This window comes from Miniopterus schreibersii (assembly GCF_964146895.1).
Source record: "Miniopterus schreibersii genome assembly, chromosome: 1".
NCBI lineage: Eukaryota > Metazoa > Chordata > Mammalia > Chiroptera > Miniopteridae > Miniopterus > Miniopterus schreibersii.
In genome coordinates, this window is record NC_138101.1 from 38,396,595 (window position 1) to 38,408,815 (window position 12,221).

At 42.1% G+C, this 12,221-nt stretch overlaps 1 protein-coding gene across 2 annotated transcripts in view; it reads right to left on the reverse strand.

Annotated features, from left to right (window-relative positions):
- LOC308559263 (UDP-glucuronosyltransferase 2B31-like) overlaps positions 1-12,221 on the reverse strand; it is a 75,352-nt gene that overhangs the window by 6,609 nt on the left and 56,522 nt on the right. Inside the window, exons 1-5 of one of the 2 annotated variants that reach the window (XM_081141815.1) lie at positions 7,599-9,766; positions 5,646-5,794; positions 3,435-3,566; positions 1,439-1,526; positions 371-590 (exon numbers count right to left, since the gene is read on the reverse strand). In XM_081141815.1, coding sequence (XP_080997941.1) covers positions 371-590; positions 1,439-1,526; positions 3,435-3,566; positions 5,646-5,794; positions 7,599-8,376 — 1,367 coding nt within the window. In that variant the 5' untranslated portion in view covers positions 8,377-9,766. Of the gene's footprint in view, positions 1-370; positions 591-1,438; positions 1,527-3,434; positions 3,567-5,645; positions 5,795-7,598; positions 9,767-12,221 lie in introns of those variants that run through there. The other variant, XM_081141820.1, reaches the window with a different exon arrangement.

The window sequence follows — 12,221 nt, forward strand, 5'->3', positions numbered from 1 at the left end:
GTCCCGAATTTATATTATGGTGATACTTTCATAGCTCTGTAACCATACTACATATATTTGAAAAATATAATTTCAACAGGTGAATTTTATGGTATGTAAATAATATCTCATAAAATCTGTTAAAATGATTATAATAAAATAAGTTTTTGAGTGTAAAGAGACTTATAGTTCAGAAATTTTAGGTATTGAATTGAAAGAATTTATGATTTTGAAGTAAGTGTCTGATTGAAAATAAAAAAAGATTTAAGATGGGTTCAATCATGTTAATAATGTCAAAATTAGCCTATTAAATATAAGATGTAACTCATATGCACCATTGGTAAAAGACTTATCTATAAATACTATCTATTAAAAAATATGTGATACTTACGAAGGGTCATTGATGACTGTCTTCAATGCATTGAGCAGACCTGTACTTGAAATAGTGTTCACGTCCAATCTGACAGCTGCTCCCTTGGTCTGCATGCGAGCAATGTTATCGGGTTGATCAGCAAACATAGGGATGCCCACCATAGGGATCCCATGGTAGATCGCCTCATAGATGCCATTGGTTCCACCATGAGTTATAAAGGCTTTGGTTTTTGGATGACCTAGGATTGGGTGAATTTCAGCAAATTATGAACTGTAAGTCTTGGAATAAAATGAGAGTTGGGCAATGAAGGCACTGACAGAGACAACGTATTTAGTAACAAATTGGTCTGCACTTCAGACTGAATTAAAATGTCTTTCTGAACTCATAGGAAGAGGCACCTAAGTCTGCTGGAGAGACAGTGAAGGCTTTCATAGATCAAAGTGTTTCTTCTGACTCAAAAATGAATAGAAATTGCCAGTGGACAGACTGAAAGAAAATATTCTGGATTAAAAAAACAAAGTATGTAAAACAGAAAAGTGGTGTGGCATGTTAGAATATATTCTCTTAATAAAGTAGTGAAGTCACTGCGTGTGATATGTAGAAGTCAAGGCAGAAGGCCAGGGGATGGCAGTGGCACAGGAATCAGAGGAAGGAAAGGCTGCACTTTATAATGAAATATCTTATTACTTCCGAGGGAGATTCTGAGCTTTTTCCCAGTGGAAAATGGAGAGTCACTGGTAATACAAGAGGAGCTGATCTTTTTCAGGGGCAGTGGGTTAAAGGATAGGTGTAAGGAGAGAACAGGAGACGGAGATAATCGGGAAAGTGTAGAGATGTGCTCTGCGAGGGGTGGTTACACAGGAAACAAAGGCATGTGGTCTGCGGCCCTAAGGAACGTGACTGTGAAATAAGATGCCAACGGTTACAGCTGACCCTTTTCCCCTGGGACCGGGACATAAATACTGGGACATTTTTAATTTTTATTTTTGAGGTTTTCAGTAAGAAATGTTCAATAAATGTCCTTCCTAGTGACCTGTTTATCATTCTGGCTGAACTGACCGATTTCAGTGTTTTCCAGAATCTTACCAAGAAGGTCATTCTGGGGGATCCACTTATAGAGCCGAGTATTTGGCCCTAAGGTGTCTGGCTTTTTGCCATCGTATCTCCATATAACCTGTTAGGGTAAAGAAAGTAACATACTTCTTGAGTCAAACTACAGTTATATCATGTTAGAATTCTAAACAGATTCAGGGGCATCTGGGTAAAGCCTTGCCTGTTACAGATAGGAAATGAGGGCCAGACACGTCAGGTAATGAGGCCCAATGAAACGCTGATGCAACAGGAGCACTCACTCGTGCGACCTGCACTTATTTTTATATTCAGTCACGAATGAGCGCAACCGTGACGTTTCACACTTAGGAGTTCGACAAATGCGATGATCCATGACCAATTCATGCAGATAAAGTTTTTAGGGAGTCATATAATTGTAGTGTAAAACCCAGCAAATTACTAATAATCTACACATTGATTTTAACTATTTATTATACCTGCTCTCATCTTCCAGATTTAATGTTAACCTGTTTATTTCTTTTTGAATGATGGAGAAGTGCTTTACTTATATTCACTACTTTCATAAGTTATTTTATTGCAGTCTTACATCATATGATTTACAAAATCAATGCAGTCAGCTCTTTGTGAGAATTAAATCACTTAATTTAAATGCCATTTAACAGTTTATTATTAAAAATAAATAATTTCTGTTTAATGAGTATGTTTAGCTACTTGTTAATCACCACTTCCAAGTGGTAATTTTTATATAGATCCAGTATTAACACCCTTGCCGGGATTGAAAATTTTCTTAAAATGTAGAAATGAAAAGCCCATTGGCACTTCATAAATAATAGTCTGTCTGTTGAAAAGATCAAATATGATGATGGTGGTGCATTTTATTCAACTGACTCTTAGCACTTCAGAATGTGCTGCAGTGTACTGACAACACTGATTAATGTGGTTAATTAATTATAAATGGTCAAGCGATTTCTAAGTCCACTACTAAGCTGGATTATACATCTGTTTGCTGTGTGAGTGTTAACATTACTTCAGTTCTCAGCCAATTAGCGTGCGTGATAAGGAGAGAGCTACATTAGTTAGGAAACTGAAAGTGGTTCAGAAATGCCCAGAGACTTCAAGGGTATTCTCTGTATTAGAATAATCGATTATTCTCTTACTTTATGGAGAAGTGTGTGGTGTGGGGAGGGCGTCTGGAACTGTCTGTGCTAGGCTGGCTTCTGGTGGACTCTTTTATATTCCCTCCCTCTCCCTCAATCATGAGAAGTAATTTTTCTGAGGGTTGCTTTGGGGCCCATTTATAAACACTGGGTCACCTTGCGGGCTGGGCCCACCTGCAGCCTTTCTTTTATGTCTTCCTGCTTCAGAATTTAGCAGATCCCAGCCACCAGGGAGGTTTTCTCTGTCTTTTTTACAGGCTGCTTTTTCTCTTTCCCTAAATGACTGTGGCTGGCTTGGGTCCCTGGGTGCAGCTTGGTGAGCCCTGGGCATCGTTTCTCTGAATATCACCTTGAAACACTGAATAGGCCCAACCCCAAGTTCAGGAAGATGGAGAGAGGCCTGGATTACCTGTCAAGCCTGAACTGTGTCATGCCTTTCAGGCTGTTGTCATTCCCCATTTAATGTTACTGTTAAAATTTAACTCCATTCTGAGAACTTCTGTAGTGTTTACAGAACCCTAGGAATCCTGCAAGAAAATGGAGCAAATGACTAGATAGAATTTGGTGGTATCTTTACCTGCCTACGATACTATTATAACACCAGACTTCACACTATGCCTCTTAAATATGCTTCTTTGTGATCACAGTGTTAATGCCAAAGTTATTGTCCATCAGAAATACTCTCTGTACTACTTTAGCACCTGCCATGGGTATTGTGTTTTTCAAATTGATATCTGAGATAAATTGGAGCTATCGTGATAGTTTACCTTTCATGTAGCAATTTCTGTAATCCAAGATGCTTTACAGAGTTTAACACACTCATTAGTTTTCTACTCTAAGGTAGTTTATCTAACCTTTTGAGGAATCTGGGCAAGGGCTGATGCAATCATATTCGCACTTTCTTCCGTCATGTTAGTGACCATTGACCCCAGAGTAAACACGACAATACCATTTTCTCCAGAGCTCTGGGCAAACTCTTCCATTTCCTGTGAGGGAAGAATTTACCCATCACAAAAGAGCAACAGCACAGTGGACACTATTGAAAGGATTGCTACAAACAAGTAAAGAGAGAAAATTAAGTATTATAAGGAGTTATTAGTGTAGTGTAGTATTTCAACTTGCTCATCTGATTACCAAATTATGTATACGTTTACTTTTAAGTAATTCACAGGATGTGTTCTCTGTGACTCTGATAGAAAATATAATCTTGATCTATTAAATGAGGAATTATAGGCTGACATATATTAGGTTATGAAAAATATTCTTTTTTAATTTATTGCTTTGAGAGAGAGAGAAAGGAGAGATTTGTTGTTCTACTTATTCATACACTCATTGGCTGCTTCCTGCATGTGCCCTGACTAGGATTGAATCCACAACCTTGGCATATCCCGAGGATGCTCTAACCAACTGAGCTACCCAGCCAGGCCAATAATATTGTTAAGAGTAATAAAAACAACAATAGTAACAATATTTAATATTACTCTGTGTCACTATGTGCCAGAGATATTTTAAGTATTTCATATGCATGTTAATTTTTTTTCTTCCTAATAGATATATGAAGTTGATATTATAAGAGTAGGTGTCGTCACATCTTTAATGTCTAGATTTCCATTATTTGCCTGAACTCTTGCAACAACCCCCTCTTTGCCTTTCCACTCTAGTCCGAGTACAATTCAATCCAGTGACTGTATCTTGAGGGCTTTTTAAGAAAGGAAGTCTGATCATATCTCTTCCTTTTTCCTTTTCATTGGCTTCCAAATGTTTTCATTAGCTGCTTCAAAGTCCTTGTAATTACTTATCTCTAACTCACTTCTCCAGCGTCATCTGCCTCTTTATTCAGCCTCTTCCTGATTGGACTTCTGGGGAATTGTCATTGTTTTTCCTGCTTTACCTTTAGTGTCTTCCTCTTTCCCATTCCTTCCTGCTTTCACTGCACATCTTCCAGGTCCCACATAATTATCAACGATACGAAATATTTTCTATAATCCCAGCTGGGTGTTCTCTAGCATTTTGGTCTTACCTTATTATAATACCCTTCACACAATTTTTATTACTTATATTCTGCCTTTCCAAGTAGAATGCCAGGTTTCTATGGGTAGGAATTGTGTCTACTCCTTTCTTCCTTCCTTTTCTTTTCTTTTTTCTTTTCTTTTCTCTTTTCTTTTCTTTTCTTTTCTTTTCTTTTCTTTTCTTTTCTTTTCTTTTCTTTTCTTTTCTTTTCTTTTCTTTTCTTTTCTTTTCTTTTCTTTCTCCTTCCTTCCTTCCTTCCTTCCTTCCTTCCTTCCTTCCTTCCTTCCTTCCTTCCTTCCTTCCTTCCTTCCTTCCTTCCTTCTTTCCTTCCCTCTCTCTCTCTCTCTCTCTTTTCTTTCTTTTTCTTTCTTTCTTTCGCATAAAAATTCTTTTAATCTTATGTTTTCTATTAACAATTTGTGAGAATTTTGCACTCCAGAATATTCCTATAGCTGAGTCACATGAAAATAATCTCCCCCCATACTTAACTTTTTAAAATCTTTTTTGTTGAAAATATTACAGGTGTCCCCTTTTTATCCCCACTGATCCCCTCCACCCCACATCCATCCCACCCCCAGGCTTTCCCCATTCCAATGTCTGTGTCCATGGGTTATGCTTATAAACATATGAGTTCTCTGATTAATCTCTCCCCACCTCCTCCCCCTCCCCACCTTCCCTCTGAGATCCCTCAGTCTGCTCCATGCTTCTATGTCTCTTTCTCTGTATATTCAGCACTTATCTCTGGACTATGCTGGTCATTTTAAGAATATTCTTTGAATGAGCGATTCACACTTCCTTATGTGTTGAATAATGAAGACCATAATTTAACTGACCCTATTTCCAAAGTCTCCCAAGTATAATTCTTTATTCTGTAATGATAATATCATTCAGATTCTTGAAACAGTATAGAAATATGAGTTTCTAATTGGCAGGTCACTTTACCCAGATTCCCATATCTCTCATAGTGTGATTGGATATTCCCAAATGAAGAACACAGAATCATTTCTACTGGAAGTGCAAAGTAAACAAAGTAAAACAAACATGAATAGGTTCACCTTAGGCAGAGGCTTAGCAGGTTTGCAGTGGAGGCCTCCAACAAATTCAAAATGTGGCAAGAGTGGGTGGGGAAACTCAAAATCCCAATAGGTTCGAATGAGCCACATTTCAGCTTTACTCATTAACTCAAATAATGTGGTGGGTCTTCCTGGAGGGAAAAAGCAAAAACAAAGGCAGAGAAAATGAGAGTAGTGTAATGTGAATATACCGGGTGATTTTCTGAAAGGAGCTTGTAGTAATATAGCCAAAGATGTATAAAAGTGATTGGCTTGAAAACATATACATATACATATACGTATACGTATACGCAAACACACACATGTACATTATATATGTGTATATATATAACATAGACTTTTATCTCTGTCACATCAGATTCCCATATCTGATGTTACATCAGTACATTCAGAATCACAAACAATTACTTATCTAAGCAGTAAAGAATGAAACATTCATTTGTTTACTCTGTAAAGCTTCTAAATTAACTAATGCAAATGTAAACAACAGAGGTTTCAACTCCTCAGTCAATTAACCCCTCTATACACACGGAAATGCCTTTCCCTAGAATACTCAGTCTAGATTCTACAATTTAGCAAGCTACTTCCTTGTTTCTAGATTTTACAAGTAAACTGTGAGGTTTTTGAGAGTATGGCTACTATTGCATTTGGTTCATGTTAGGAGCTTAATAATATTTGTGTATTAAATAAAAATATTTGCAAAAAACAGCTGAAAAATTTTCACAAAGTATGGAAATAAATGTGCTCACCCTTAATTTTGGCTCATTTTGTCTTTAATGGAGAAATATAGGTTTCAAAAAATATAGACATAAAACAATTATCCACCCTTCAACAAGATTTTAGGCCTTTAAAACATATGATTTATAAACACTTAGTGAAGAAATGTAATTATTAGGAACTTCAAATTGTAGGTTCCCTAATCTGAGATAGAGCCATTCTATTTCTCCATTGTCAAAGAATTCTTCAGGTAATATGGCAAAACAGTTTAATTTTTAAATAAGAAAAATGAGGAGAAACAAGTGGAAACAATTTCCCCAATGATCCGTAGACATTGTGTTAGAAATATGTAACTTCTCAATCTACATTTGTGCTTTGATGACGATATTTAGTGAAATTTCCAATACCTTTATTAAAGATGAAACAATTATAGTAAAATTGATGTGTAAGACAAATGGGCAGAGCACAGAGGATTTTTAGGGCAGTTAAACTACTCTGTACAATGCTATAATGGTGGATACATGATATTATAAATTTGTCCAAAGTCACAGAATATACAACGCCAAGAGTGAGCCCTAATATAAACTTTGGACTTTAGATAATAATGATATGTCAGTATATTTTCATCAGTTGAAACAAATGTCCTTCTCTAATGGGGGATGTTGACAATAGAGGAGTCAGGGCATATGTGGGAAATCTCTACTTAATATTGCTGTGGCCCTAAAACTCTTCCATAAAATAAAGCCTATTATTAACAAGCAAATAAAGAAGAATGGATATGTGATTGCTTAAAGAACTCCCCAGTGCCTCAATTTGGGGTCTCTGACTTCCTGGAGTATTCTATACTAGTGGAACCCAGGGTTCAAACTAACCTCATAATTTAAGCATTTCTATAATATAGGGTATCCCAAAAACATATATATATATATATATATATATATATATATATATATATATATATATATATACACACACACACACTTTGAATAATTATTAATTCCAATGTGTTAAATTTGGAAAGAAACATCAATTGAGCTATCAGAAAAAAGTGTGTATACATTTTTTGGGACACCCTGGATTTGTGAGATTTAAAGATCATTATATGTTATTATATAATCATTTAACTTATAAAAGACAAATTCCGTTCACTTAATATTTATATAAACTCACTTTCCAAGGACTAGGAAAGTTAAGACTTCAAGTAAAGATGTGGCTTACCTAGTACTTCTCTGATAAACTGATCCCACTTCTTCTGATTATATGTTTGGAACCAGAAGTCAAAATAGAGCACGTATATCATATTTTCTACCCTCTCCATGAAGGTCATCTGATCACTTAATCCTGACAAGACAACAGGTACGTAGGACGGAGGGAATGGAAGTCCTCCGCTATACTTTTCAATTGTGTAGCCCGGAGAGAAGCGGTGACTGTACACCAAAGGTATTTTAAGTAGTTCTGCCAGTAGCTCACCACAGGGTCCAACGGTGTCTGCAAGAATGACATCAAACCTTGATTCCTGTAGTTTTGTCATAAGTTTCCTATTTAAAACAGCATCTTTGCAGAGCTTTTCAACAAATTCAGAACCTTCCCAAAACATTTCTTGCATTAGTGAAAAATGTGTCCAAAATCTATGTTTTGGTAGATCATATGTCCATTTATTGATTAGCTGCATGAAAAATAATTCGAAATCATCTTTTGTTAAAGATGTAGGAAAAATCTCAAATTTAATAGCAGATGCCTTATTGGGAACAACAACAATTGAAGCTGAAGATGTCAGAACAGTTACTTCATGACCTCTGTGGACAAGTTCATCCAGGATTGTCTTCATATTCATCCAATGGCTATATTCTGTGGGCCACACCAGCACCTTTCCACAACACCCAGGGCGAATGTGACAGCTCAGCTGTAGCAGCAGCAGAACGGAAATCCACTTCGTAGGCATCCTGGTGGAGCAGTGTTTCTTTTCAAATTGCTGGTCCCTTTTACCATGGTTCATGCTTATGTCCAAGAGAAATTGATCAGAAAGTTAAAATATAACTGCTACACCTGAAAGTAAAGCAGTCATAGAATTTGGATCACAAGTGGAAAAAGCAAAAGATAGATTAATAGTTAGGCAATCATGACACAAAAACATCTCATTCCGTTGTCGTAGTTTTAGATTCCACACAAACACACACACAACGTAAGTTTTTATTTATTTTTGGAAACTAGCTCATGTTTAATTGTGACATTTTAAAATTGTACAAGTGTTTTGACATCTTCCCCCTTTCCTCATATTTAGTCTCTAAAATGGCAGGAAAACACTAACCGATCACAGGTGTCATGGATTTAATGAGTTTATCCCTTCAGTTCGTATTTGCAGCACCCAATATTCCTTTGAAACACCAGACAGACTCGATGGCGGCCAAGAGGCAATTTCAGACCTCCAGAGTTTGAAAGTTCAGGCTCCCTGAGCATTCTGTGTTGCAGTAGCACTCATCTAAACTGGTACGTCCCTGAAGTTGGGCAGCTTCAAATGTGCCAGTTAAAAAAGCTTTTTCCCTTCAAGGGGAAGAAAAATCACTCCTCAAAACCCAGCAGATCTGGCTGTGAGGTCTGTTCTGTCCCATGTCTTGAGGCTGTTTTTTTTGTTTGTTTGTTTTGTTTGTTTGTCTTTCAATGGAGCGGGAGAGACCAAAACCTAACCTGTGTTACAAGAAACAAGACAGTGATGGCTACAAGGGGCGTGATCAGGAAAACCTGAGATCCTCCTTTACCTCACGCATCCAATGCATGTGCTTCACAGAAAACAACAAAATAACAGGTCCACAAAACACAACAGCTAGAATTACAAAATCCATTCCTCCAAAGGTGGCGGATGGCAGGAAGGGGAAGGGAGAAGGTAAATGGCACAGGGAGAAAAGCATTCACATCAGTGCAGGCACGGGAGCTGGCAAATGCTAGCAAGGAGCTGCAGGAAAACTTGCGGTCCTTTCAGACTTACAGGTTAAAAATCCACAATATTGGTGTCAGGAAGGTTGTAACTTATGTGCATCAGAGACAAAGGTCCCAGTTCCTCAGAGAGAAGGGAATATGCAGAGGGCCCTTGGCAGAATGCGTCCTGCCTTTCTTGGTGGGGGAGGTGAACAAAGAAAGAGCTGCAAAGCCTCCTTCCAAACCCATTCATCCCCTAGGGGTGGCAGGTGACTCAGTGGCCTGCGGATGGAGGTCTCCAGTTTGGCAGGGGATGGATGCGGTGAGGGGAACTCCTCTGCAGAGGTTGAGCCACTCGGTAGACCGTCTTGTGGAAGAGTCTGTTGCTTAAGAAAACCACCCAGGAGAAGAGGCTCACCCAGGGGTCTGTGCTTCACCGGTACTGATCATGAAGAAAGGAAGGGCCACTGAAGAAGCAGGCACTGATAATGGGCCATCGCCCTTGGCAGCCCCGGCCATGAGGCCCCCATTACACGATGGACTGTCAGAGTCTAACCCTGGGGCCTGCTCACAGGGACCTCAGCATCTGCAGGGCTTTCTGGGATTGCCTGTTCCAAGAGCTTCGGGCTCTCCCCAGCTCTTGGTTCCAAATGTTTCAAAGGGATGTGTAGGGCATGAGGCAAACATCACATGCCCAGCTGCACTTAGGCCTCCAGGGGCGGGGTGACCCAGAATCCAGAAATCGCTTACTGCAGGTTAGTCGTGACAGAAACTCGCGCTCCTGGGCCCAGCAACCGCAGGGAGTGGGGCTTTTTGTGCCTGAGGAGCCACCCAAGGCTTTCGGTGCACTTCTGCAGGTCGGCCCCGGCGGGCAGCGCCCCACCGGCTCCCCAGCCGCTCGCGGCAGAAATGCCCCGGAAGGCAGCCCAGGGTAACAGGCGGCCACTGTACAAGAGGCCCCGCCCTGCAGCCATCTCCAAGCTCCGGGCCCCGCCAGCAGCCCGGGGCCCAGCTAGGGGCGCGCCCGGCCCCCTGCGCGGCGGAGCGGCGGCCAGGCGGTGTCGGAGAGGGGGTCCCGTTCTGGCCCTCAGGGCTCCTGGCGCGGCCCCCGGGAGAGGCCGGCGGGCAGCCCAGCGCCGAGGCACCCGCGGGGAGCAGCGGGCCGTCGCGGGAGCCGCAGCGCCCCGGGTCTGGCGCTGTGGCTGTCGGCGCGCAGGAGCGCAGGCGACGCAGTGCGGGTGGACCCGAGCGGCAGCAGCCAGGGGGCCCGAAGACCCCGGGCTCGCCGCCCGCGCTGACCCGGCCGATTCGCTGCGCCAGCAGGTGGCAGTCCGCGGCCGAGGCGCCGCACGGGCTGCGGGCGGCGGGGAGCAGCGGGCGGGGGGCCGCCAGGGGCCGCTGTGGGGCGCCCGGCGCAGACCTCACCTGGCGCCTGGGGGCGGCGGCCGGCGGGGAGCAGCGGGCGGGCGGGCCGCCAGGGGCCGCTGTGGGGCGCCCGGCGCAGACCTCACCTGGCGCCTGGGGGCGGCGGCCGGCGGGGAGCAGCGTGCGGGGGGCCGCCAGGGGCCGCTGTGGGGCGCCCGGCGCAGACCTCACCTGGCGCCTGGGGGCGGCGGCCGGCGGGGAGCAGCGGGCGGGGGGCCGCCAGGGGCCGCTGTGGGGCGCCCGGCGCAGACCTCACCTGGCGCCTGGGGGCGGCGGCCGGCGGGGAGCAGCGGGCGGGCGGGCCGCCAGGGGCCGCTGTGGGGCGCCCGGCGCGGGGGCGCGGCTGCAGCCCCGGCCAGACCTCACCTGGCGCCTGCGGGCAGTGGGAGACCAGCCCCAGGCGCACCCGCTGCGGGGACCCCGCTCCTCCTCCCTGCGAGAAGCTTCAGCACCAGAGGCGAGTACTTCCTCCATAGATTCTTACGCTTGATAAATACTCTCTGTGTGACAATTTATTGACTCAGTGTACGTGGACCTAAAACCAGTGCCTTTGTTAGTGGCCATTTTTATGTATGTGAATTACCTGTTCGTATTTGCTTCTTGGAATGTTTGTCTTTTTTGTTTGTGATTTGTAAGATTTTTCACTATACAATGATTACCAACTTTTATCAGTTATATGCGTTACAGGGTGGGTTTGAGGAAAATTAAGCTTATAGGCATGATTTAACATCATTATCCACAGTGGCAATATGTTACTTCTGCTTTTTAAAAATTATTTCAGATATGTACACGAGTTCTCTGGAAACTCAGTGATAAATGTTTCCTAAAATTTCCCCAGCACTGAAGTTTTCATTTGTTTTTAAAATGAATTCATGCCTTAGGACGTACAGTGTTTATTGTGAGACTCTGATGATGGTCTTCTTGACCAATAAAGACAGGAATGATTTCTCACCTGGACCACTTCCATCCTGGTGTGTATGTTTAGGAGGGCCTTGAGAATCCTTGTGATTTGATTTTCCTATTTCCATAACATTTTCATGATTTTTGTATTCTTTGCATTGCTATTAATAATGGTCAGTCATAGTGTGCCTAGGTTTAAAGAAAGAGATGATTGTATATGTATATCTATAGTCATGCCAGAGGATGTAATGTTTTAATATTAGGTTAATGTGAGGGATGAAACAACAGGCTTCTGAGGAAAGAGAGAAGGAATGAGATACCCTGATCTCATTTGGTTATATGGAATAATAATCATCATTTCAAACTGCCTTCATTAAACACATTGAATTGTTCAGTGTCTGAAAGTAGCTAAGTGATGCTGTGCCTTGTTTTGCAAGAAGTGGGTATATATATGTACACTGTACATTTGGAGGAATGAAAATTCAGTAAGTCCCTTTGTTACTGGGAAACCCCGGTGGGGCTCGAGGCTGCCTGTCTTTGTATCCAATTCAGTGGAGGCAGGGTTGAGTCATATAAGGTGTTATTGAGAAGGCCGCCAACCCG